Source organism: Acipenser ruthenus, chromosome 10 (genome assembly GCF_902713425.1).
Source record: "Acipenser ruthenus chromosome 10, fAciRut3.2 maternal haplotype, whole genome shotgun sequence".
Classification (NCBI taxonomy): domain Eukaryota; kingdom Metazoa; phylum Chordata; class Actinopteri; order Acipenseriformes; family Acipenseridae; genus Acipenser; species Acipenser ruthenus.
Window position 1 is genome coordinate 37,852,163 of NC_081198.1, and position 24,139 is coordinate 37,876,301.

Genomic DNA, 24,139 nt, shown 5'->3' on the forward strand with positions numbered 1-24,139 from the left:
TGATAAAATTCTAAGTTAATACTGTCATTTGAAAATACAGGATTCAAAGTACCACCTTTATTTAACGTAACATTGTAGTAATCATTGCATTTCATGTCCTAAAATAGCTTACCGTATCACTGAGAACCCCGGGTGAAATAAAAACATTTTAAACGTCATCAGTTCAAATACAAGTAAAATTAATTTAATCCATTCATAACCAATATATGGTGCAGTATATAAATAGCTGAAAAAAATGTTAGTACCTGACATACTGTATGTCCCACAAAAAATAATTTCATTAAACGTTCTAGTAGATGAAGTGTAAATAGAAAACTGACAGATAAACTGGAGCATGATTTGACCTTTAATTTAGACTTTAAAGTGTATTGTATGTGCTGTACATGCATATTGAATTACACAGATTAACGACGGAAAATATTGCAAAAACAGTGAGTTTCATTACATTTACAGACCCTTATATTTCAAGCCTATTGCAGTCATTATGTAACAAACTGGAATTCTACATAGCTATTAATAATAATAATAATAATAATAATAATAATAATAATAATAATACAACAGCTTGGCCCTTAAAACAATATAATTGCACTCAGCCTGTAGTACCTCATACACACTTGTTTATCTTGTTACCACAGCTACACTCATTAATTTCATTTTTAAGTGTGACTGTTGCCATAAAAATGGTGACAGCACCTTGATTATAGAAACATTTTTAATCATTAAAAAACAGTTTAATAATAAGGAGTACTTTATGCTGACAGATTATATGCATTTATATACAATGGATAATTGCCGTGCCAGCACCATATATGAATAAGAGCAACCATAGTGGAGAAAATGCATTCAATTTATATTGAAAAATCGTGTGACAAATTCATTATAATGTAACAATGTGTAAGAGATGTAGGGTGGCACCATTGATAAAGGAAGCAGGCACAACATGAGCCAATTTCATGCAAAGAAGCTGAACCACATGACATGTCACACGATCAACTAATAAAGTGAAAAACATTGCCATTTACTATATTACATTTATTTTACTAGTCAGCACTTACTTATGGATGATATATACAGTAGGGCTTAGAGTCAGTGTTAATCCATTACCAAGAAAATGGGTTGAGACAAAGTGTACCATAGTTGTGAAGTTCAAACTCTTAATTAGAGGCTGGGTACGAACATGAACACTCAAGGTACCCAAGATCTGTAATAGCAGTGCATCACACAACACTTCCAGTTACACTAGGGGCACATTTACAGCAGTCCAGTGCTCCGCAATTCCAGTAGCCAGTGACCACTTACACTCCAGGTTTTTGTTTTTACCAGGATCTCATTCAATTTTCCTTTAAAATTTTGCACTGCTTTCCAATACAAATACATCACGACTTACAGGCTTTAGATTGGATAAACTTTCCTAAGTATTCCATGTGCGTCAAACTACAAAACACATTTATTAGTGCCAAGCTAAAACAAAACCCTGAACCGATAGTCAGCGGCTCCTGAGGACTGGATTTGAGAGGCACTATAGATTGAAAGCAAATAGTACAATGTATAATCTACTTACAGTAGTACAGTGCCCATTAAAAAACAATAAAGTGATTAAGACAACAAACATGTATGTATCTCTATACTGAGATACCTGACAGTAGGTTTAAGACAGCATCCAAATGCTTATGGGACCTATATGCCACAAGACCCCCTTTATTTGCCCACCTATCTGCTCCTTTGGCGTCTTGCACTGGTGCATTGTAGACTAACTCTGAACAGTCCTCCAGATTCCCATCCTGCCTCCTCCTTAGGCACTCCTTGAGGTCAGCCATTCCTCCGCCCAGTGACTTTAAGATAGCATGAGGGGAACAGCAGTCCCATTTGAAGGTAGTGTCTTCCGAGAACACATATACGTCTACAAATCCAAGCACAACACAAAGGCTCTTGTAGCCAGCTCCAGATGCATAGTGAATATTATCTCCACAGGCCCCCTTTAGCAGGGTCTGGACACACACTGTTTCCCCTGTGCTCAGGACAGCTGAAAAACGCTCCTCTTCCAAATCGGTGGCGCTGCCCTTTTTCAGATGGTGGGGTGCAGGCACGGAGTTGGATTCTGACGAAACATCCCTGTTTTTGCTATGTGGCCTGAGAGAACAAACATTGGTTGTACCATAGGAAATCCCCCAATAGTACTGTCCACTCCATCTGTGAAAGCATAGGGGGATTTAGTTTCAGGAGCAACCTTTTTAGTTTTCATCATGGAAATCTAGTAAACAAAGTAAACATGTCTCCAATATAATTTAGAAACTGATAAATGTGGTCCATTGTATTTTAATGGCATATGCATATTTGGAGAGAATAATGGCATGCTACTGAGATTGACAAGACTTTTTGTCTTTAATACATTACGGTGACCTCCAAGAAGAATTAAAGTCAATTCTCATTAAAACGAACTTGGATTAAACCTAATACTACAAATTTTCTATATGGTCCTGGCCAAATTTAGCAGTTGCTTAATGTAAATTACTTCTTATAATCGATTTAAATCACACAAATTATTTTGGAGCCCAGCACAAGGAAGAAAAATTTGAATAAAACAAATAGCCCAAGTTCGAACAGCTGAGTGTAAAGGATATTGGGAAATGTATTAACTTTCATCTAGATTAGTGCCTCTGTATTTTAGTGCTGTTTTAGCAGGACTAATCCTATAATGCATTTCCTGTTGCCATAGACACAGTTTTCGAGTTGCCATAGTACTCATGCATGACGCACCAATGTCACTTCAACATGCATTATCCTTGAAAACAAAAGTGGAGGTGTTGAAAGTGGTGGATAATGCATCACAGTACAAAAAAAGAAAGACATTGCTGCATTATTAATAAGATGCACGGTACTTTAACATTTAACAGTTTTTATTGTAGTGCGATTGAAATAAGATTGTATTGTTACTGCAACTTCAATAAAAACTGACAGTATGCATAACAAGAATTACTGGTTAGACTTTTTTTTTTCCTGGTCCCTTGAGTTGAAACGTTGATGTTATCACTGATGTATCCAAATTCACTAAAACTCTGGCCTAACTAAATTGTCCAGTCCATCACTGTAAATGAGAAAATGTTCTTAGTTGGTTCTGCCTGGTAAAATATTATCCAGCACTTGACACAACATGTATTATAGTGCCACAGCGGCACTCCCTGTCTTTTCAATATACATTCACAATGCAATGGCGCATATTTCAGCAGTAAATACTGTACCTTTGTGTTTCTGGATCCTGTACTGCAAAAGGCTGATTGAGAACTCCCATTATTGGTGTTCCAGAATGCAAGTCATATACGCCGATAAGAATAGTCACACACTGAAGACCATGGCTGTAAATGTTATTGTTCGGTTTGGAATCAGAAATCCCTTTTATATACTGAAAAGTTGAGTCTAGAAAACAAAAAAAAACACATGATGACACTGTAGCAGATGATACAATCAGTCTATTGCTCAAACAAATACAAGACACACATAATATGAAGCTATTTTCTTCTGTGATGTTCTAATGTAATTGCCATTTATGGTCCATCTGTATGGACACAGCAGCTACATACCATACTTGAAAACATTCCAATATGCAGAATCTCAACATTTAATCGTCATACTTCGTCCTTATTAAGCAAAAGAAACACTCTGCTTTCACCCATTTTTGTTTAAAGTGAACACTTATTTAGTTGTTCTTTTTTTTCCAGAATATTATATGAATGGCTTTACCTATTGGATCGACCCACACTCCCAAGCGGTCCTGTGGAATATCAATCCTCCCGGTGTCCAGGTCAGGAATGACAATGTTTTGATGGGCTGATCGAGCAAGGACTTCAGCTGCTTCCATGTTGCCATCAAGGACTTTACTGAGAAGCTTTGCCGTTTCCTGCTCTGTTTCACAAACTTTAACATTAATCTTCTCCCCTGCAAAGATACATTAAAAACAATGTAAACTGCTCAACCAACAAAATCAATAAAAAGCCCTAACTATATGCAACACTGGTAAAACTATAAGACACTAGGGGGTTTGTTCGATTAACCTATACCCATCCTGGAGAAGACACTGCTGTATTTCACTGGAGCACCATGGAATCACCTAGGATTGCATTAACTGTGGTTATCCTGGAATTACCTACTGTAGGTGCTTGACAATGCCATGAAAGTCGAGAGCTATAGGCATACTGTAAATCTGAAACTTCACAGGTTATTATTGCTACAGTGTCCCACGTTAATGTTCAATATGACACGAAAATATATTTGTGTCTTTACTACATTCTTTCATAGGTTAGGAATTGTTGTACTCTATCAGGAAATGGAACAGTCCAGTTCATTTACATTGTCCAGCGGTAGTTTTAGCAGCAGACATACAAGCTTTTCCTTCCCTTGAAATATCCTTTCAAAATTGTGTGGGGGGGCATCACCTTTAATACACTGATTTAAAAAGGTAGGGCTGTTATATTTAAAAAAAATCCCATCTACATATAATTAAGAACTGAGTACAAGTAGACCGTTAGTCTTGTCAATTCAAACTAAACTAGGAAGACTAATTGCTATAATATATATTAACTTACCTAGCCCATTCATAAATTCATTTGATTCTTCTCCAAATATGTTATTTTCTATGCCTGGGAACTAAATGGTAAAAAAGTGATAGCATTTAAGATTATTCTATACATGACAAGTAGGTTAGTAACATAAATCCCCTGCCATAGCTTTAGATACAGAATTAGAGCTACTGTATCAAACAGCATCATGAAAAAATAGATCACTGTGACCTTGACTTACATCAACCGTATGTCCATGTACACCATATTGATGTTTTTGAACTGAATTAGTTATTTTAAAGTGAAGTAAGTGGGACATACACATGCGTACAAATATGTATATAACGAAAGACAGACAGGCACTTCCTTATATCCCCAGATAATGATACTCTGAGGTTTACATTGTGAAGGTAAAAATAAGTTAAAGCTAATCTTTCACTGCAGTCTGTACGTCAATTGTGATGTCAAACTCTTTCAATTCTAAAATGGTATGAGACAAACACTGGCAGTATTTCAATGAAGTTCCAGAAACACCATCTAATTATTAACAACTGTGTTAGATGCAAATATAATTCAAAAGTTTGCCTCATATTATTTTGTTTTTATTTTAGGAGCTTTCTGTGCAAAGTTAAACAATTTTCAGTAGGAAAAATTGGCATGAAATTCTAACTGTGGCCTACCTCAGATTAATGCTAATCGGGGACAGTGAATTCACCCGTCAAGAACTTGGTTTTAAAAGGTGTGAGTAATGTGAAAATGTAGGTCAAACAGGGTCCCACAAAAACTGCCAAATTAGAAAACCTACTTGTTTTCCTACATCATGCTTTATAACTTCTTGGACCAGAACATCTGCTAGCGTCTTAAAATCAGTGACAAACTTCTTGTTCTTCTCTCCCTCTTTCTTTTCTTCTATTAGCAGTCCGAAGAGGGACTTCTCCAGTCTGCAGGCCCGAGCAATCTTCGCAGCCTTCTCTGAGGCGTGGACCAAAGCAGCGATCACGTCTGACATCCTGTCCTCAAGGCCTGTACTCCTGGAAGAACAAAAAGACAACAAAGCACGATTTAACTAGCAGTTAATTTACTGTAGTTAAGACTTTGAACATTATTGTTAAACCATACAATTTTGTGTGAACACAAATAATGCATGCCAATAATTACACTGTAGTGTGATGGGGTTTTTTTTGTGCATTTTACAGCATTGGGTAAATCACCCTGGATTGCAACCACCCATCTGTGATTACTCTGGAATGACCCATAATATGGAGAGGTTGATGGAATCCTGGTGGATTCTGCAAATACTGTAAAATGTTCTAAAAAAAAAAAAAAAAGTTAAAGGATTATCAATCAGTGTTTTTTCAATACTAAATGTACAGTGCAGTGTAAGGTTATATATTTCATCATTTATATTAATTTCCATAAAGGCCTATATTTTATTTTACAATATACACATACATGCTGTACAAATGTAGAATGTTTTACACAAGCAACAGCACTCTGCTGGCAACTTTTTTGTGATGGGGTTTTAGAGCAACACAATTAGATATTTACTCACACTTTGCAGGGAGAGATCGGTTTAACTTGCTGCAGGGTTGAAACACACATCTTACAGTTTATCCAAAGCATCTTACCCCAGTGTGAAATCTACTCCTTTTTGTTTTTTAAACTAAAATAAACTATGGATTTTACAATCCAACAAGACTCCACAATCGATGATCAATAAAATGTTTTTCAAAATGGGCCTACAGTATTTCAAATACTAGCTAGTAATCACATTTCCCCAAATCACTTCGAACACATAATTAACGGTACGGTAACCGATGCATCAATACCATTTAGAAAAGAAAAAAAAAAGTGCACTAACACCTTTTGAGTTTTATTATTATTATTGTTATTTTTTCTTTGATCACTTCTACTAAAAAACCAACAACATGATATCTTTCCTTATTTTGATCTTACCATCCTGTCGTTCATTACCAGCCTAGTACTGTACACCTATAGATAGCTCATCAGTATGCAGTTTTTAACTAGATTAGGATATACCAGTAACAATATTTGATTCGGTACATTTTTGTTTTATGCTATATATTTCTGACAACTACGTATCTACCTAAACAGTATATTTGCTATTTAGCTCAGTTTAACGTGTTTCCATTAACATTTTTGTGTGCTTACCTTTTTTCCTCTGTCGATAGCAAACCCAACTTGCTTGACTGTTTTCCTGTTGATCGTGAGTTGTATTCGACCGTAATCTGTGCAGTTTTCTTTTAAATTAGCCCGTAGTGCTGTCACGTCAGTACGTCAGGTCTCCGTTCTCCGGTGTAGCTCTTGTGTAACAAATTCTTTGCTTCCCCGCAGGATGGAACATAAATATCCGTTTGCAAGCGCTAGAACATTCATTCTTTCCTGACTCAATGAAGCATATTCAAAAAGAATGTAACAAATGAAATACATGTCATTTTATACAAACAATTTCAATTGTACACTGGAGGAGTATGTAATTTTATTTAAATTGTGTGACCTCTCTTTCACAAACAGTGCTCATTCGTGTCAGGAAAACACAGCAGGAAGGAAGGCAGTTACCATTAAAGCACCAGTGTCTCTCATTCCTGCTCAATGTCACATCGAAATATGATGACTGGGTGACTTTACTACACTCATCTGTGCGCTCTAATTCATTCGAACCTAGACCTTGCTTGCCTGCTAGCTTGTTTGCATCACTCGAAAATAAATCATAGATTAAATAAAAATGTTTCCTTAAAATGCCCTTTGCTCATGAAGATTGTTGGCTTTTTTTTCTCAACCAAAAACTCCTACAGTCATTTGTACAGCATCCCTAATTTGACCACACTACATTGTTCCCAGATGGTTCATTAAATAAAGTGTTGGGACAAAAATGTTTTTTTTTTTTTTTCCATTGTAGAATATTCTTTTAATATTGTTTTTTTTAAGTACCTTTAAAACTAATACCGCACCATATACAACCCCCCCTCCCCACCCCCGCATACAAAAAAAAAAAAAAACTGCCACATTCTGTAACAGTCGTATTTTATTTTTTTTCAGAAATCAATTATGCTTGTTTTTAATTTTGTAAAAGAATACAAATATGGTCATTTTTTTTGTTCTAAAAATACATTTGAAACAAATGTCAAAATATTTTTTTTAAAGTGACCATTTATTTATTTATTTATTGATGTTTACCTTATTGTTCATATCATTAGTTCATTGCCCCATCTCGGATTATACAGTGAGTAGCTGTAAATTTTTACCGGGTGACTACGTGAGGATATCACGTGTGTTGGTGTTATCATATCAATAACTTTAAGATTTTAGAACATAATATATTTGTTAATAATGCTGTGGTAGGTTGCCATAAAATACCTGCAGCAGCCTAGCTGCAAGCCAAAAAAAGCAGGTAGTTTACAAACGCTATTTCACTGGCATTGCGCGGTGAATTCTGTAGCATTCAATCTGCAGATGGCAGTGTTGCGAAGTTTTGCTTTTAGAAAGTGCAGGAAGTCCGTAGTTGGAAACTCTCTGGTCTTCTGCAGCGCTGAAACGTCACTTACACACCCCCTTTTACGAATGGTTGTGTGAAAATAGGGTGTCTTTGGTGAAAAGCTTGCTGGAGCGAGTGAGTAGTTGCTCAAAGAGAAAAGCAAAGCAAAGCAATAGAACAACAACTAGGATACAGTTAAGATATTAAAGTACCGCTCCGTAATGTCTGTTACAGTTCTGCGTTCCAATTTCAGGTAGGTTGTGAGGAAAGCAATGCACCATATTTAGTTATGTTGTGCAACATGTCAATGTCAAAGTTTTTTCTTGGTGTAAAATACTGTACAGTAGTTGCTGATGTTTTAAAAAGAGGAATACCACTAAGCATTCATTAATAACCACGTGAACATGATAATGATTCCGGTAGTAACAAAGCTTCGTTTGTAACGGCTTTATTACTTGGTTGTATCCATACCACATTGACCTAACCTTGCATAGGATAATTTTAAAATAAATAAATAGTTAGTTAGTATGACTAGTATAAGACACGCCTCTGTCCACTGATCCCCATCAGGATGTGCCAAGTGTTCATTTTAACAACTGTCTATCAAAATTTGGACTTGTCTGGTTTCTGGTACATGTTTTTACGACCCCCAAGTTCATTATGGTGGAATATTGGAGCAAGCCCTATGTATTTTTTATTAGGATGACTATTGTCAATCCAGTCCACTATCTGCAGCGTTTGGGGTGGTCTGTATTGATTTTACAATCTTCTCTTCTATTTACCAGTTGTTTCTGACGACATGTAGACCGATCAGTCGTTTGCCATTACGGAAGGTCACCGCCTTTACTTTCCTAGATACCGATGCGCTGTCTTCAGTATGTCTATAGCCATATACTGTAGTTCAGCTCCATTGTATAACATAGCGACGTGCCTACATTATTATATTCCCTAATAAAGTGACCACACCCAGTATTTCTTGTAGGTTGTGCCTGTATAAGGTAACTTTTGTTATAATCTCTGACTGTTGTAGGTTACCGTTCCAGATAGTGTGACGCAGTGTATGATTGCACGGTTTGAAGCAGTTCTACTGTATTAGACCAACATTGTTTCTACACACAAACTAACATGATTGTGAAACACCACAGCCTTAAAACCTACATGCTACAGTAGGCATTTGATTCTGTGCCTGACACTTCAATATTTTAAACCATGCATCTCTTAACTTTTAATTTTTTTTTTTTTTTTTTAAGGCAAAGGTCACTCTGCAGATTACTTGCAGTACAGCAACATCTGGTGAGTATACACTAGTGCTTGTAATTTTGTAGTGTGTCAGGATGTTTCTGTGTATGGCAAACTGAGAAGCTTATTTCGATGTATTAGACAGAGCTAGGCAGCGTAATCTGTAGCTGAGTAGTCATCGTTGTTGTTGTTAGTATTTGATTGCAAAATATGTATTGAATGAAAGGGCTTACTGATTTTTCAGGTCTTAGAATCCAGGTATTATTATACTGAGAATACATACACACATATGGAGCCAACTGAGTAGTCATTATAGACAGTGTTACTTCTGTACTTAATTGGACTTTAAAGTGGCTGTAGCTTACAAAATAATTTCTTAAATCTTACCTGTCTTGCACTTACATTTGCTATATAGGTCTCAGATCTGTAGTTTTGAAAGAAACACATGGTACAGTAATATAAAAACGTGACCTCTCGTACTATGGTAGCTTAAAGACAGTTCTCAGTTTGCTTGCCTTATATTTAGGAATCCTGTTACTATTTCACTTCCCAGTCCATTAGCCCTAGCAACAAAGCAGGTTACTAGCCGCAAACAACAGTCACTATGGAAAGTGGCTAGCAGGTGAAATGACACAGGAAGTGCAAGACTACCTGAAAGCAATGTTTGCAAACAGAGATTTTTTTAACCCAGTGTTCCAGAGATCGTGTTTCAAAATGAAAACACATGCTTTCGAAACTAATATTGCTGTAACATGTGTTTCTTTCAAAACTGCACATTTGAGACATCGTAAACAAAATGGAAGTGTATGACAGGAAAGATTTCAGCAACAGGTTTTGTTAGCTACAACCACTTTAGCAACAACAGTCCATAACAATTTCATGAATATTAAATGTTATTTGATTCATTGAAGCATTCTTTAAAAGAAAAACAAAAAAAACATGAGCTGTTGTGAATAGGGTCAATTGTTTGTATGGGGAAATAATCATTTTGTGATTAGAAACCCTCTTTGATTATGTTCACAAGTCCTAATCCTCATTGGACAGTCGTTCACATCACCAAACCAGCACGCATTGTGTTTTGGTTGGCAGTCTGCGCGTGCAAGTCCTATGAGATCAGGATTGAGGTGCTTTGTAGGAGCTTTGTAAGATCTTTGTATATGAGCTAAGCACAACTAGCCTTCACAGTTTGTTCAAAATAAAGGAGCATGCACTTCAGCTGCAAAATAGAAAGGGAGCGTGGAGTGCCAACAGAAAGGCAGTAATGTCCAGCCATGGAAAACAAAACAGACTGATGGGCTTGATAAAACAGTAGGAAATATTGTTTTATCATTAGCTCCTCGTTCAGTCACTCATTAACATGATCACAATGAGCCAGATTATTGCGACGAGACAACGTTCAGCCAGAATGGTCTGGTTTTGAAAGGATAAGCAAGGCACCACACATTTATGCTTGTATGAACATGCTCATGAGTCCTGACAGCTGTTTGTTTTACAACCAGAACCGTTACGTTAGTAACATGGTTTTGTCTGAATATGTTTAACATGAGTATCCACCATCAACAGCACCACAGTATGTTTCTGCTAAGTGTGTAGTGTGCCTTGTTGTGGACTAAATAAGAAGATGAATTGATTTGAAAGGACTCTATAAGAATAAATCCAGGGGTTTACAGCTGTTTTTACTATCTTTCATCATCATTCAATAATTCACTAATGTGGTCAATTCATGGATAGTGTAAACAGCCCATTGTTACATGTATGCAATACAATACTCGTAAGAAATCAACCAATTGTCATCACAGATTTGTCAAAATTCCAATATATCTTACCTTGTGTATAGATGTCATCCCAAGCATAGATCATACAACACAATTCTATATTTAAAAACAGGGGGTGCAGGAAGAATGTTCTGCTTGCTTGCCTTGCTTCTGCTCTCTCTCTCTCTCTCTTTCACTACAGATGTCTAGTCAGGCAGGGTCAGACATACTGCTGGAGAGGTCTGGATGTGCTGGGGTCATTACCTTGAACAGACCAAAGGCGCTAAATGCTCTGAACTTGTCTATGATCAGACAAATATATCCACAGCTAAAGGTTTGTATCTTGACTTCTGATCACATTTCCAGAGCATTTCCAACTAATATATAAATAATGAAACATTTTGCACTAATATTTTGTGAGGTATTTTATGGCAACCTACCACAGCATTATTAACAAATATATTATGTTCTAAAATCTTAAAGTTATTGATATGATAACACCAACACACGTGATATCCTCACGTAGTCACCCGGTAAAAATTTACAGCTACTCACTGTATAATCCGAGATGGAGCAATGAACTAATGATATGAACAATAAGGTAAACATCAATAAATAAATAAATAAATGGTCACTTTAAAAAAAATATTTTTACATTTGTTTCAATATAACACAGATCCTAAAATATACATGTCCTGTATAAACTGGTTTAATCAGCCAGCAGAGCATACTGAAGTGCTCTCACAAAATATACATCAAAAACACTAATGTATTCTTGCTGAATGGTGAATTATTTTCCCGGATTTGCAGAAGTGGGAGAAGGACCCTGAAACTTCTATTGTTATCATAAAAGGAACCGGAGGCAAAGCCTTTTGTGCCGGTGGAGATATCCGAGGTAAGTGCGTCATAAACTACTTGTCTATTAAAGATATAGCTGTTTAAGTTTAGTGCATTTTACCAACCATCCTCTTCATCTGTGAACCGGGGCTAGATCAAAAAAGCTACGCAGTACTTGGGGATAAGTGCAGCATCCTGTTTGTTCTAGATATAAATGACCATTGTCAGGGGTTAGGTAGATAACGATGTATGCTGCCAAACAGTAAATACGACATTAACACTGTAGATAAACCGCTTTCAAATTATTCAATAATCTTCATTCATTTTTGAAACACACTGCCACTGCTAAAAAAAAATACTGGCAATTCCTCCTGTTATGGAGAGCTTACAGGACACTGTATAATGTTGCAATTTTATTTCGATAAAACAAATGAAAATGTTGAGCTGAGATTTGTAGCAAGTTGTGTGATGAGGTTAATAGACCTGTGTAATTACACAAATTACAATTGCTCAATTCTGACACTTCTGGTCTTGTATCTGCCAAAGAAGAGCAGTAGAGAACGCCCCACATGGGAAGAATGTGTCTATTTGCAAACATGCCCATTCTGATGACCTTTGACCACATTTGTTTCCATGTTGGGGATAACCTAGACAAATAACATTAATGTACAGTGCCTTGCATAAGTATTCACCCCCCTTGGACTTTTCCACATTTTGTAGTGTTACAACCTGGAATTAAAATGGATTTAATTAGGATTTTTTGTCAGTGATCTACACAAAATAGTCCATAATGTCGAAATGGGGGAAAAAATCTACATATTTTTCAAAATGATTTACAAATAAAAAACCGAAAAGTCTTGATTGCATAAGTATTCACCCCCTTTGCTGTGACACCTCTAAATAAGCTCTGCTGCAACCAGAATGGAGTCCACCTGTGTGCAATTAAAGTGTCACATGATCTCAGATTAAATACACCTGTTTCTGGAAGGCCCCAGAGTTTGTTAGAGAGCATATCTAAACAAAAGGCATCATGAAGACCAAGGAGCTATCAAAACAAGTCAGGGATAAAATTCTGGAGAAGCACCAATCAGGGTTGGGTTATAAAAAAAATATCCCATCATTAAAAAATGGAAAGAATATGGCACAACCGCCACTCTGCCTATAGAAGGCTGTCCACCAGAACTCAGTGACCAGGTAAGAAGGGCATTAGTCAGAGAAACAACCAAGAGGCCAATGGTAACTCTGAAGGAGCTGGAGAGATTCACAGCTGAGATGGGTGAAACCGTCCATGGGACAACTATAACCCGGATGCTCCAGAAAGCTGGGCTTTATGGAAGAGTGGCGAGAAGAAAGCCATTGCTGAAAAAAACCCATATCAAATCCCGTTTGGATTTTGCCAAAAGGCATGTGGGAGACACAGCAAACATGTGGAAAAAGGTTCTCTGGTCTGATGAGACCAAAATTGAACTTTTTGGCCTTAGCGCAAAACACTATGTGTGGCGCAAAGCCAACACTGCTCATCACCCTGAGAACACCATCCCCACGGTGAAGCATGGTGGTGGCAGTATCATGTTATGGGGATGCTTTTCATCGGCAGGGACTGGGAAACTGGTCAGGATTGAGGGCAAGATGGATGGAGCCAAATACAGGGAAATTCTAGAGGAAAACCTGTTTCAGTCTGCAGGAGACCTGGGACTTGGGCAGAGGTTCACCTTCCAGCAGTACAATGACCCTAACCACACAGCCAAAGCTACGCTGGAGTGGTTTAAAAACAAGAACCTGAATGTCTTAGAATGGCCCAGTCAAAGCCCAGACCTCAATCCGATTGAGAATCTGTGGCAAGACTTGAAAATTGCTGTTCACCAACGGTCCCCATCCAACTTGACAGAGCTTGAGCAATTTTGCCAAGAAGAATGTGCAAAAATTGCAGGATCTAGATGTGCAAAGCTGGTAGAGACTTACCCAAAAAGACTCACCAGCTGTAATTGCTGCCAAAGGTGCTTCTACCTAGTATTGACTCAGGGGGGTGAATACTTATGCAACCAACTTTTTTTTGTTTAATTAACTTTTGTGTCACAATAAAAAATACTTTGCACCTTCAAAGTGTTAAGTATGTTGTGTAAATCAAATGGTAAAAATCCCAATTAAATCCATTTTAATTCCAGGTTGTAACACTACAAAATGTGGAAAAGTCCAAGGGGGGTGAATACTTATGCAAGGCACTGTAGCAACCTCCCTTTGGTCCACTAGAGCTTGGATGGCTCCTGTTAAATTAACACCAATGAAACAATTTAGCATTGGTTCGGAATCTGATAATAATAATACATGGTATGCTGGGACTTTCGCCTTGGCCTTTTACCTCCATTTGTCCAGTGTTGTTTCAATGTTGAGGGTCATACTCTTTGTCCTATCCAGCTGTGACAGACGCAGGAAAAGTGGGAGACAGGCTATCCCAAGACTTCTTCCGGGAAGAATACATTTTAAACAATGCTATTGGTAAGTATACACTAGGAGATGGTGTCTGCATCACTTAAACAATAACAACAATGTCTGAACCCAAACTTGCCCAAGGCCTGAATTACTGTACATCAATAACTGTAGTGCAGCTATGTCTTTGTAGGCATTAACATGTCTATAGTATCGCTGTCATTTTTATTTAATCCAAGTTTAAGTAATGCTTTTGGTGTACTAAAGCTAGTTATACTGTACAAAGTAATGTGTTGTAGTGATTGCTGGAGAATGGTCTTCTGGTATCGGGGAACACAGGGTAAGACCAGCATGTGCTGTGATAACAGGTTTTTGTGTGAACCAGAGGGCTTCACATACTATACAAAAGCAGTATTTTCTTTGCGGGATAACGGAGGCTGTTTTTCAGAAACTGATGTGTATCATGTGTGATTGACACACTGTACTTACTGTGTTTTCTCTCTTTGAAGGTACCTACCAGAAACCATATGTTGCCCTTATTGATGGAATTACAATGGGAGGTGTAAGTAATCATTTTTTCTTTCAAACTCGTCTATAATTAAAACAACAAATAATAGTATCCAATGAATATGTATTTAGCAGTCATTATATGACAAGCGCATATCTCTGCAATTCCCTGGTATTGGGGTTCCTTTCGCTGGTAAAACAGCGTGAGTTCAGTTTGATTTCAGATAGAAGATGATGCTCGTCAGTTACACATTGTGCTGTATTAAAATTCCTGATTGTATAATGAGAATTGTGATGTATACTGAACATCAAAAGAAATGTAGCACTTATATTTGAGCATCAAAAGAAACGTATCACTTATAGTTCATCATCAAAGGAACCTTATCACTTACATTTGAGCATCAGAAGAAACATATCACTTATATTTGGATCAAATTCACTAGATGTGATCGAAAAATGACAAACTCTGTTTCAGAGCAGGTGCAGTGACTTTTTATTGTGGTGATTAACAATTGACATCACGAAGATGCTGCAAAATGATCTGTCGATCTTGGGCAGGTGTTGTGACTCTTGGTCTCCCAGTTCATGGCCTGTCATGGATAGAGTGTGTCTGGTTATACCGTCTCGCCAGGTTTGAAATTGCTGGCTGTGAGCACACAAGACGACGAGCCACAGTACACTGCCCTAGTCCAGCCTCCAGCATGCCAATTGCATGAAGGCGCTGCTCTCTTGACAGATGTGGCATATTGTTTTTTTTTCTGTGATTTTCTTTTTTTTTATTCAAGCTTGCAATTCAACAGCTGAAATCACTCCATGTCCAGTGTCCAATCAACTGTCTTACTAATTAGGTGATTAAGTGCATATGCTTCAGTCATAGTCACTCAAGCGTCTCATGATCGAGTGATTAAAAAGAAACCAAAAACATTTTGTCAATGTCCATCATTTATATACCTTATTTTTTTCAAAAATAAATGTGTTATAATAGTGATAAGTTTCTTTTTTTTTTTTTAATATAAATTTAGTTGTTGCCAATTATTTGTATTATTTTCTCCCAATTTAGAATGGCCAATTATTTTTTAAGCTCAGCTCACCACTACCACCCCTGCACTGACTCGGGAGGGTGAAGACAAACACACACTGTCCTCCGAAGCGTCTGCCGTCAGCCGACCATTTTTTTTCACACTGTGGACTCACCATGCAGCCGCCCAAGAGCTACAGCGTCGGAGGACAACGCAGCTCTCGGGCAGCTAACAGGCAAGCCCGCAGGCGCCCGGGCCAGACTACAGGGGTCGCTGGTGCGCGGTGAGCCGAGGACACCCTGGCCGACCTAACCCTCCCTGCCCCCGGGCGACGCTCGGCCAATTGTGCGCCGCCCCCTGGGAGCTCCCGTCCTCGGTCGGCTGTGGAATAGCGTGGACTCGAACTCACGACGTCCAGACTATAGAGCACATCCTGCACTCTAGCGAGTGCTTTTACTGGATGCGCCACTCGGGAGCCCCCGTGATAAGTTTCTTTTGATGCTCGGTATATAATGTGTGTGTGGGTATATAATCTGTAGTTATTATATGCACATAGCTTTGAAAAAAGGTACTCTTATTATTATTATTATTATTATTATTATTATTTATTTCTTAGCAGACACCCTTATCCAGGGCGACTTACAATTGTTACAAGATATCACATTATACATTATTTCACATACAATTACCCATTTATACAGTTGGGTTTTTACTGGAGCAATCTAGGTAAAGTACCTTGCTCAAGGGTACAACAGCAGTGTCCCCCACTGGGGATTGAACCCACAACCCTCCAGTCAAGAGTCCAGAGCCCTAACCACTACTCCACACTGCTGCTCCACACTCTGCCTAAACCCGTCCTTAATATATATATATAATTCGTTTTTATATTAATGCCCCACATCTCAGAATTCACCAGCCATTACTGAATAAGACACACCTGAGCTTGTTACCTGTACACTGGGGATAATCAAGCACACATTAAACCCTAGAATAGGTGAAACTGCTATGAAATATTACTAATTTTCATCCCTGCTGTCAGTGCAATATATTCTAGTATATTGCTAGTAATGTGTACTAGCAATAGTCTCTATAGTACCTGCTTATATAAACTTTGAGATATAACTAAATGCATAAAACAAGCAACCTTTTACTGTAGTGAATTTCCTATCAAGCCAATAACTAAGCAGCGGTTTTCTTTTGAGACTTAACATCGGACTTGAATTTACATAAGATTAGGTTGCTGCCAAAATAGTCTTTAAACCTTATCTGAACAAAGTTTTTTTTTTTTTTTTTTTTTAAAGGTATTACATATTATTCATGTCAAATACTGACAGATTTAAATGTTATTTCTAACTGATTTCCAAATGAAGCATGTCAAGGGATATATTGCAAAGTGACTGAGCCCAGCAGGAGTTGATAGTGAAGACATTCTGTTCTCTCTGTGTAACCTGGCTGCTGAAGGAGAATAGAAGTAGTTTGATTGATATGACCACTTCTATCTAAAAGTGTGTTTTCTGCACGGGCTATCCCTTATAAAAGGATAACCAAGTGTAATCAAGCATAGTGAAAGCATTGTAATGCATAGATAAGCATTGTAAAGAATAGCGAGGTGTGGTAAAGCATATTAATAAACATGGCAAATCAGGGTAAACTGTGGTAAATGTTTAATATAACCAGAGGAAAAGTATGGTAAACCTGCAAAAATACCATGGTAAACTTTTATAAGGGATTGATTAAAATTGATGAAAATCTGGAGATTGATAAATGCATATTAAACACAAATTCACAAATGAATGCTTTGCAGTTTTTCCTGTGGGTTCCTTTGAATGGGTTCCACCCTTGTCTTGCTTTTGAATACTGTACTAACTGTAACATTCACCAGGGGTCCAGCTGGCCTGTTGCATTGCACCAATGTTCCACCAGGTGGCAGATTTACAAAGCCTCACAATGAATTTCTGGAATCCTGGCATTGGGATAAATTCAAGGCCTTGGTTTTCACTGCAGAGTTACTGTCTGTTTATTCTCTGTAGAATCTGGAGGCATTGGGAGTAGCATAGTGTCAGTTAAACTAGACAGGAATAAAACAACATATGTTGTGGGTCTAACACCTATACTAGACATTGAATGACAGACCCTGTACATACAGTATTTACAGCCTGTGAGAGACCTGACACGTACAGTAAAGAATACAATCTTGTCATGTTTATAAGGACTTAAAATTGTGCTCTTAAAGGAGAGCTAAAATACTTATCACTGTTTGAACAAGTAATATTTCTATTCATATTTCTATCCCCACTCTTTTTTTATCTACTGTGTTATACTTCAAATCTATTGAATAGCCTGAATTAACTTGCCAAAAACAAGCAAAGAACCAAGAGATCTTCAACGCAAGGGTTCATTAACTAATGCTACTGTAAAATCAAATGGGTGTTCAAACATGTAAGATTGGGATCTCCTCTGGGTCTGACGGGAACATTTAAGGCGTGGTCTGTGTCAATGTAGATATTCAAATGGCTTCTAGTCTTCTCAATTAGTTGGTCAGTTTCTTCTTTATCTAAATACAGATGCTGCCTGTTCTAAAGAGCATCTCTATAAAGTAGGCCTAGAGAAGCTGATCTAGAACTGAGGGTATCTGTCTAGAGGTCTCTTTAGGCCTTTGCTTTTGTCTGTCGGCCTCTTTATTAGTGATGCATCCCATTTTGTGGCTTACAGTATTATTATTTATTAATTTACTTATTTATCTTATCAATTCAGTGTTTTGGTATTGTTATATAATTCAAACATAAACAGGTATTATTTAAATAAAAGTGGAGCTACATAAACTAAGCAGTCATCTGCTTTTACCATCCTGTAAACCCTTGAGCAATGTGTTTGTTTTTCAATATATAGGAATGTGAGAGACACAGCTGTTTGGTTACCAGTATTTTTTTTAAAAAATGGTAAAACAGCAAAATCTAGTATTTATAAGAATGTAATCAATGGTCTGTAATCTAAATGCCTTGAAACTGAAAATGCTGCATTTATTTAAGCATACAGTGTGTGCTTACTATGGCTGTGCTGTGACAAGCATTCGCTGCCACTAATGTGCTTTTGCATGTGGCTTTCACATTATTGTTGCCTCATAGTCGCACACAGCTCTTACACCCGGGCTATTGGATCACATGACATTTGGATCCAGACTTCAATTTTTTGGCCAATCAGTCTATAATGACAGGGAGGCACCAGTGTGTTTCATTTCCAGCAGATGGCATAAGTGCTTCCTCTCCCCCCCAGCTACCTGCCTTTGTGTTTATGAATGAATGAATGCAGTGGTTAACATTCAGGACGAGATGAAAGATTAAGAACGTGTTCAAGTAACATTCTGTGCTACCTAATTGTAATGCATGTTCCCTTGTAAAGTACAGTACTTGTTTCTGAAAGGATCTTTTTATGCCTCTGTGAAAACCACAGTAAAGTCAAATACACACTATAATATTAGAACATAAGACTACAAACGAGAGGAAGCCATTCTGCCCATCTTGCTCGTTTGGTTGTTAGTAGCTTATTGATCCCAGAGCAGCTTCTTGAAGGATCCCAGGGTGTCGGCTTCAAGAACATTACTGGGGAGTTGGTTCCAGACTCCCGCAATTTTCTTTGTAAAAAAGTTCTTCCTATTTTCTGTTTTGAATGCCCCGTTATCTAATCTCCATTTGTGACCCCTGGTCCTTGTTTCTTTTTTCAGGTCAAAAAAGTCCCCTCGGTCAACATTGTTGACTTTTTAGAATTTTGAATGCTTGAATCAGATCTCTGCGTAGTCTTTTTTGTCCAAGACTGAATCAATTCAATTCTTTTAGCCTGTCTGCATATGACATGCCTTTTAAACCCGGGATAATTCTGGTCGCTCTTCTTTGCACTCTTTCTAGAGCAGCAATATCCTTTTTGTAGCAAGGTGACCAGAACTGAACACGATATTCTGGATGAGGTCTTACTCATGCATTGTAATGCACAGTTTTAACATCATTTCCCTTGATTTAAATTCAACATTTTTTACTATATATCCAAGCATTTTGTTGGCCTTTTTATAGCTTCCCCACATTGTCTATTGATGTTATCTTGACTGTGCAGAAAACTTTTACTACACAAAACAGGAGAGCAGATTTGACAGTATTTAAAAATGTAACCATCTGCATTGTGACTTGGAAAAGGGGAAACAGCTGAATTAATGAGAAGATTGCCATCATTAGAAAAGCTTTATATCAGGCTAATTTGCCCACTGTTGCAGCTGCTTCAGTCTGTATTTGCTTGCTCTTGAGATGATTTGTGATTTGGAAAATTGCTGCCGGCAATTACATGACTACTTTTCTAATGGCAGAAGTGAATTTCTTGTTCTTCACTCAGCTATGGGAGGATTTTGTTTTGAGGGTGCCAACACTGCCTTACTTAAACATTTCTTAAGCATTACACCACAGCTGGGTTCTTGCACAAACTCACATACTGTTGCCCAAAATACGATCTATAGTTGAGTAGTCAGTGCCCTCTGACACCACCCCACAATATACATAATGGCAGACCAGCCACAGCATCACAGGTTTCTCTGGATGAATATTTATTAATAAGAAATGAGTATTTTTAAAAGTTGGAATTGGATTAAAATTGATCAACTAAAATTCTCAGGTTGTTTATAAATTAGAATTTAAAGTAGAGAATTTGGGAGGACAATACACAAAAGTACACAACAATTAGGAGATTTTTTAGTAAGTTTCCATCCATTTCAGAACAATAGCAATAAAACTGCCTCCTCCAGTCTAATTTACTATCTGAATTATTGAAAAGGTCTTGTTTGGATTGCAGATGATGTCAGTTTCAGAACGCTAGGATTTTGTCCAAGTAGAAAACCACCACCCACCATGTTACCCACACAATACTACCACGTGTTCAAAATGCTGTCCCTCCACTGTCCAGCACACACTCTAGACACTTTGGCTCTTTAGTGGTTGTCATAGAGGCCCTGCAAATCATATTTTTGAGCCTGCTCATAATGTATAGTATAGAACTGTCTATGACTATTTAACCACTCTTTGATAATTTTAGAAATACTGAAAAGTTTCTTATGGTATAGAATTCACAATGGTTCTGTTGCGAAACCTGTAGGTTTTAGAGGACCCTAATGCATATGTTCTATAAATCAAGAGAATTATTACATTGAGGTAAACCTTAAATGACATTGAGCTAGATATCCAAATAATATTGTGTAGATATGATAAAAAACAATTTGAAAAAGCTTATGGGACCCTCAGTACTTTAACTTGTTGTGGTTGCATGACCAAGTGAGTGTTTGCTCTCCACAGGAACAGATTCAATGAGTGCCCCAGGCACTTTGCCTAAGATATATCTAATTTCTCACTGTCTAACATTGTGTCTGAAGCTAAGATTAATATAGTAATTCATTGATCATTTTTTTTCCTGTTATTCCTGAGTGTTGCCAACACATCTGCATCAGACCTGTATGCACATAAAGACATTTACAAAAATAAGCTACTGAGATCTTTTTAGAGTAATTTCTTTAGGTAGAAATAATTCTATGTGTTTCCTACATCTCAGTGCATTCACCTAGAACAAAATATATCTGATAACCTCAGTATGGCCAGGACACTGCATCCTTTGTTGGCATTGGCTCTTTTATAAAGGTGTGATCAACATCGAACCAATGTAAAATTCTGTGATCAGAAAAATATCATATATATTTTTAGAATTAAATAACTTGGTTGCTTTGTTTTAATACTGAGGCATTTGATTTGTTGAAGAAGGAATGTGACTTTGGTGGAGTGTTCTGATTGGTGCAGATCGACCTTTTTATAACAATCTAGTCAGGAGCCAAAGTTAAGGCTATGCTCTTTGTGTTCCAATGACAATGCAGTGCTAGTGGAATGGCATTATGGGGCAAATGGGAGCCACGGCCACTGCTGCTTTCTAATTGTTCTAAGGTGCAAAGGGTCTCCTAGGTAACACTGAATTTTGCATTTTATGTATTTTTTTAAATTATTGAGTGATTGGGTTGTGGCTTGTCTCACTTTGTAAAATATCCACATAAAGAAATACATTAATAAATAATATCAAACCGGTGGTCTGTGTGGCACAGATTACCAGCAGAATGATGCTCTGAGGATGGGAAATGATAATCTAAAAACAAAATTCTAATTGGACTGGATTCCAACCATGTCAGCAAAGTACGCGTGTGGAAGTGGAACGTATGTTTTATTCAGGTCAGGAGCTTTCATTCTCTTTCCCTGTTGAAGAGCACCTAATTCCTGTTGAAACATAAAGCGTGGTTGAGCTAGCCAGGGCAAGTAAGTATGGCAAGGTCTTTTCTTTCAATGGAAATTAACATTTATTGAAAGGCTGGATGTATAAAATTCAAACTCCATATTTGGAAGTGAACTCATTTTCTTCACTGGTGAAGGCAAAAACCAGAACCGTTCTTCGCTTGACAAAGATATGTCTTTAGTTTTATTCTGGTGTTAATTTTTGGTTAATTTATGCATAATGTTGCTTGTTATTTTTAAAATGTGTTCAGTGCTTTAAGAAGATCTGATCTTGAAAGGCGCTATGTAATTGCAATGTAGTTCTTGTTGTCTTAAACTACAAGCTTTCAGAAGACTTTATTTTAAATGGTACAGTTGTACACTGCCCCAATTGTTTATCATTATGCAATAACAGGCACTATGAAAGTACATATGAAATAAACTGGAGCCGTGTGTGTGTATCTCTCTCTCTCATTCACTCTCTCTCTCTCTCTCTCTCTATATATATATATATAAATGCGTTATAAATTGTTAGTTACTAGAATATTAAATATGGTTCACGTTTAAGACCAACCAGTCATTCTCTTTAAGTTTGGAGACAAACTTGTGGTTAAATAGGCAATAGCCTGTATTGCCCTGCTTTTCCATTTACTGTGTAATATACCAGTGCACTAATAGCTTTGAAGATGGGGCCCTTGACAAGCACTTATGCTTTTAATTGCATTCTATGGGTAAAGCAAGATACTAGAACTATTTTGTGGAAAAATGCAAAGAGGCTTCTTAAGAAATCGCTGTTCTGGGGAAAATGCGTAAGGATAATTGCGCTCCTCTCAAAGATTGGTTCTTTCTGTCGGTCAAAGAGTCTGAGTCATAACCTAGCTACGGTATTTTCATTAGTGGCTGTTTCAACCTTGGCATTTCCACAAGTAAATCTCGATGTGCCATCATTTTGTCTGTTAAAAAAACCTTAGTATAAAAAATAAGTTGTTTTTATATTTCTAGGAAAATCAAAGCATATACAGTACTGTTCCTCTTCTTGAACTTCAACCCACCCTGTCTTGAGAACATGCAGCCTTAACATTTACAGGCTTAGAAGTTACAAAATTGGGGACATTTTGGTAGTGAAGTCGACCTTGACCTTGACCTCTGAACTGCCATATTGCAGTCGTGTGACTTTTTGTTTTTGTTTCGTGATGATAGTCGCCAAATATTAAGATATTGACCGTATGAGTTTTATCATGGATATAGTACAATAAAACACTATTATTTAATTAAATACCAGTGACAAAGCAAAGCTACTGTACATGCATTTCCAGTGGCAGTTTTTTTTCTCTGGCACTCTTCATGTTCATTCACAGCAGTTAGAGTTAATATAAACGTCTAGAAAGATATGTATTTGTTCATGGCTCTTTGTCACCTAACTAGCTTTTGAATCCTGGATCAGGTTCCTTGAAAGCTAATGATGTGGCATGGACAGTAAAAAATAAAAAATGCCATTTTTAATCCTGGATTTCTTACAGATAGTGACCCACTGCCTTTAATTGCACACCTGAAGGCAGGATTAGAGTTCAGGGAAATACATCCAAGATAGTGGGACACTGTATTTAGAGCTCCACGCTATGGGAGTCAAATTTAATTTGGCATTGCTGAATCTGGAAGGATTATACTGCAGATGTTGCTGATAGCACAGAATAACAGAAACACTGAGCCAGTGTATAGGGTTAGTGCGGTGTGCGTTTAAAAAAAACCCCAAAAAAACAGTTTTGTTTTGTATCGTACCTTTTATTAAAGTGTGCTGTATGCTATTGCTTTTATGAAGCTCATTGTCTAAATCAGTGATCATTGGGGGTTTTCATTGTAGTATAATATGTTGGCTGTGGTGTCGTGATCGACGATAAGCACGATGTACAGTATGCTGCACAGACGCGTCTGCAGACCGAGCATGAGAGGCCCAATGGGGGGGAGCTCAGGCTCTATCACACACAGGCTGTGATAGAGCTGAAATGATAGAGTTGATAGTTTC

The 24,139-nt window shown here is 37.4% G+C and overlaps 2 protein-coding genes across 2 annotated transcripts in view; one reads left to right on the forward strand and one right to left on the reverse strand.

The window, feature by feature from the left end:
* Window positions 1-50: 50 nt before the first annotated feature.
* On the reverse strand, window positions 51-7,118 carry LOC117403754 (inositol polyphosphate 1-phosphatase-like). The gene is made up of 6 exons (XM_034006145.3): window positions 6,729-7,118; window positions 5,362-5,587; window positions 4,584-4,644; window positions 3,742-3,936; window positions 3,243-3,417; window positions 51-2,193 (listed from the first exon to the last, which is right to left on the reverse strand). Exons 2-6 carry the CDS (start codon window positions 5,563-5,565, stop codon window positions 1,626-1,628), a joined length of 1,203 nt encoding a protein of 400 aa, XP_033862036.1. The 5' UTR covers window positions 5,566-5,587; window positions 6,729-7,118; the 3' UTR covers window positions 51-1,625.
* Window positions 7,119-8,083: 965 nt separating this feature from the next.
* Window positions 8,084-24,139, forward strand: part of hibch (3-hydroxyisobutyryl-CoA hydrolase) — a 36,084-nt gene continuing 20,028 nt past the window's right edge. Inside the window, exons 1-6 of the mRNA XM_034021899.3 lie at window positions 8,084-8,305; window positions 9,303-9,345; window positions 11,248-11,379; window positions 11,856-11,940; window positions 14,298-14,378; window positions 14,819-14,871. Of these exons, the coding sequence (XP_033877790.3) occupies window positions 8,274-8,305; window positions 9,303-9,345; window positions 11,248-11,379; window positions 11,856-11,940; window positions 14,298-14,378; window positions 14,819-14,871 (426 nt within the window). The 5' untranslated portion in view covers window positions 8,084-8,273. The remainder of the gene's footprint in view (window positions 8,306-9,302; window positions 9,346-11,247; window positions 11,380-11,855; window positions 11,941-14,297; window positions 14,379-14,818; window positions 14,872-24,139) is intronic.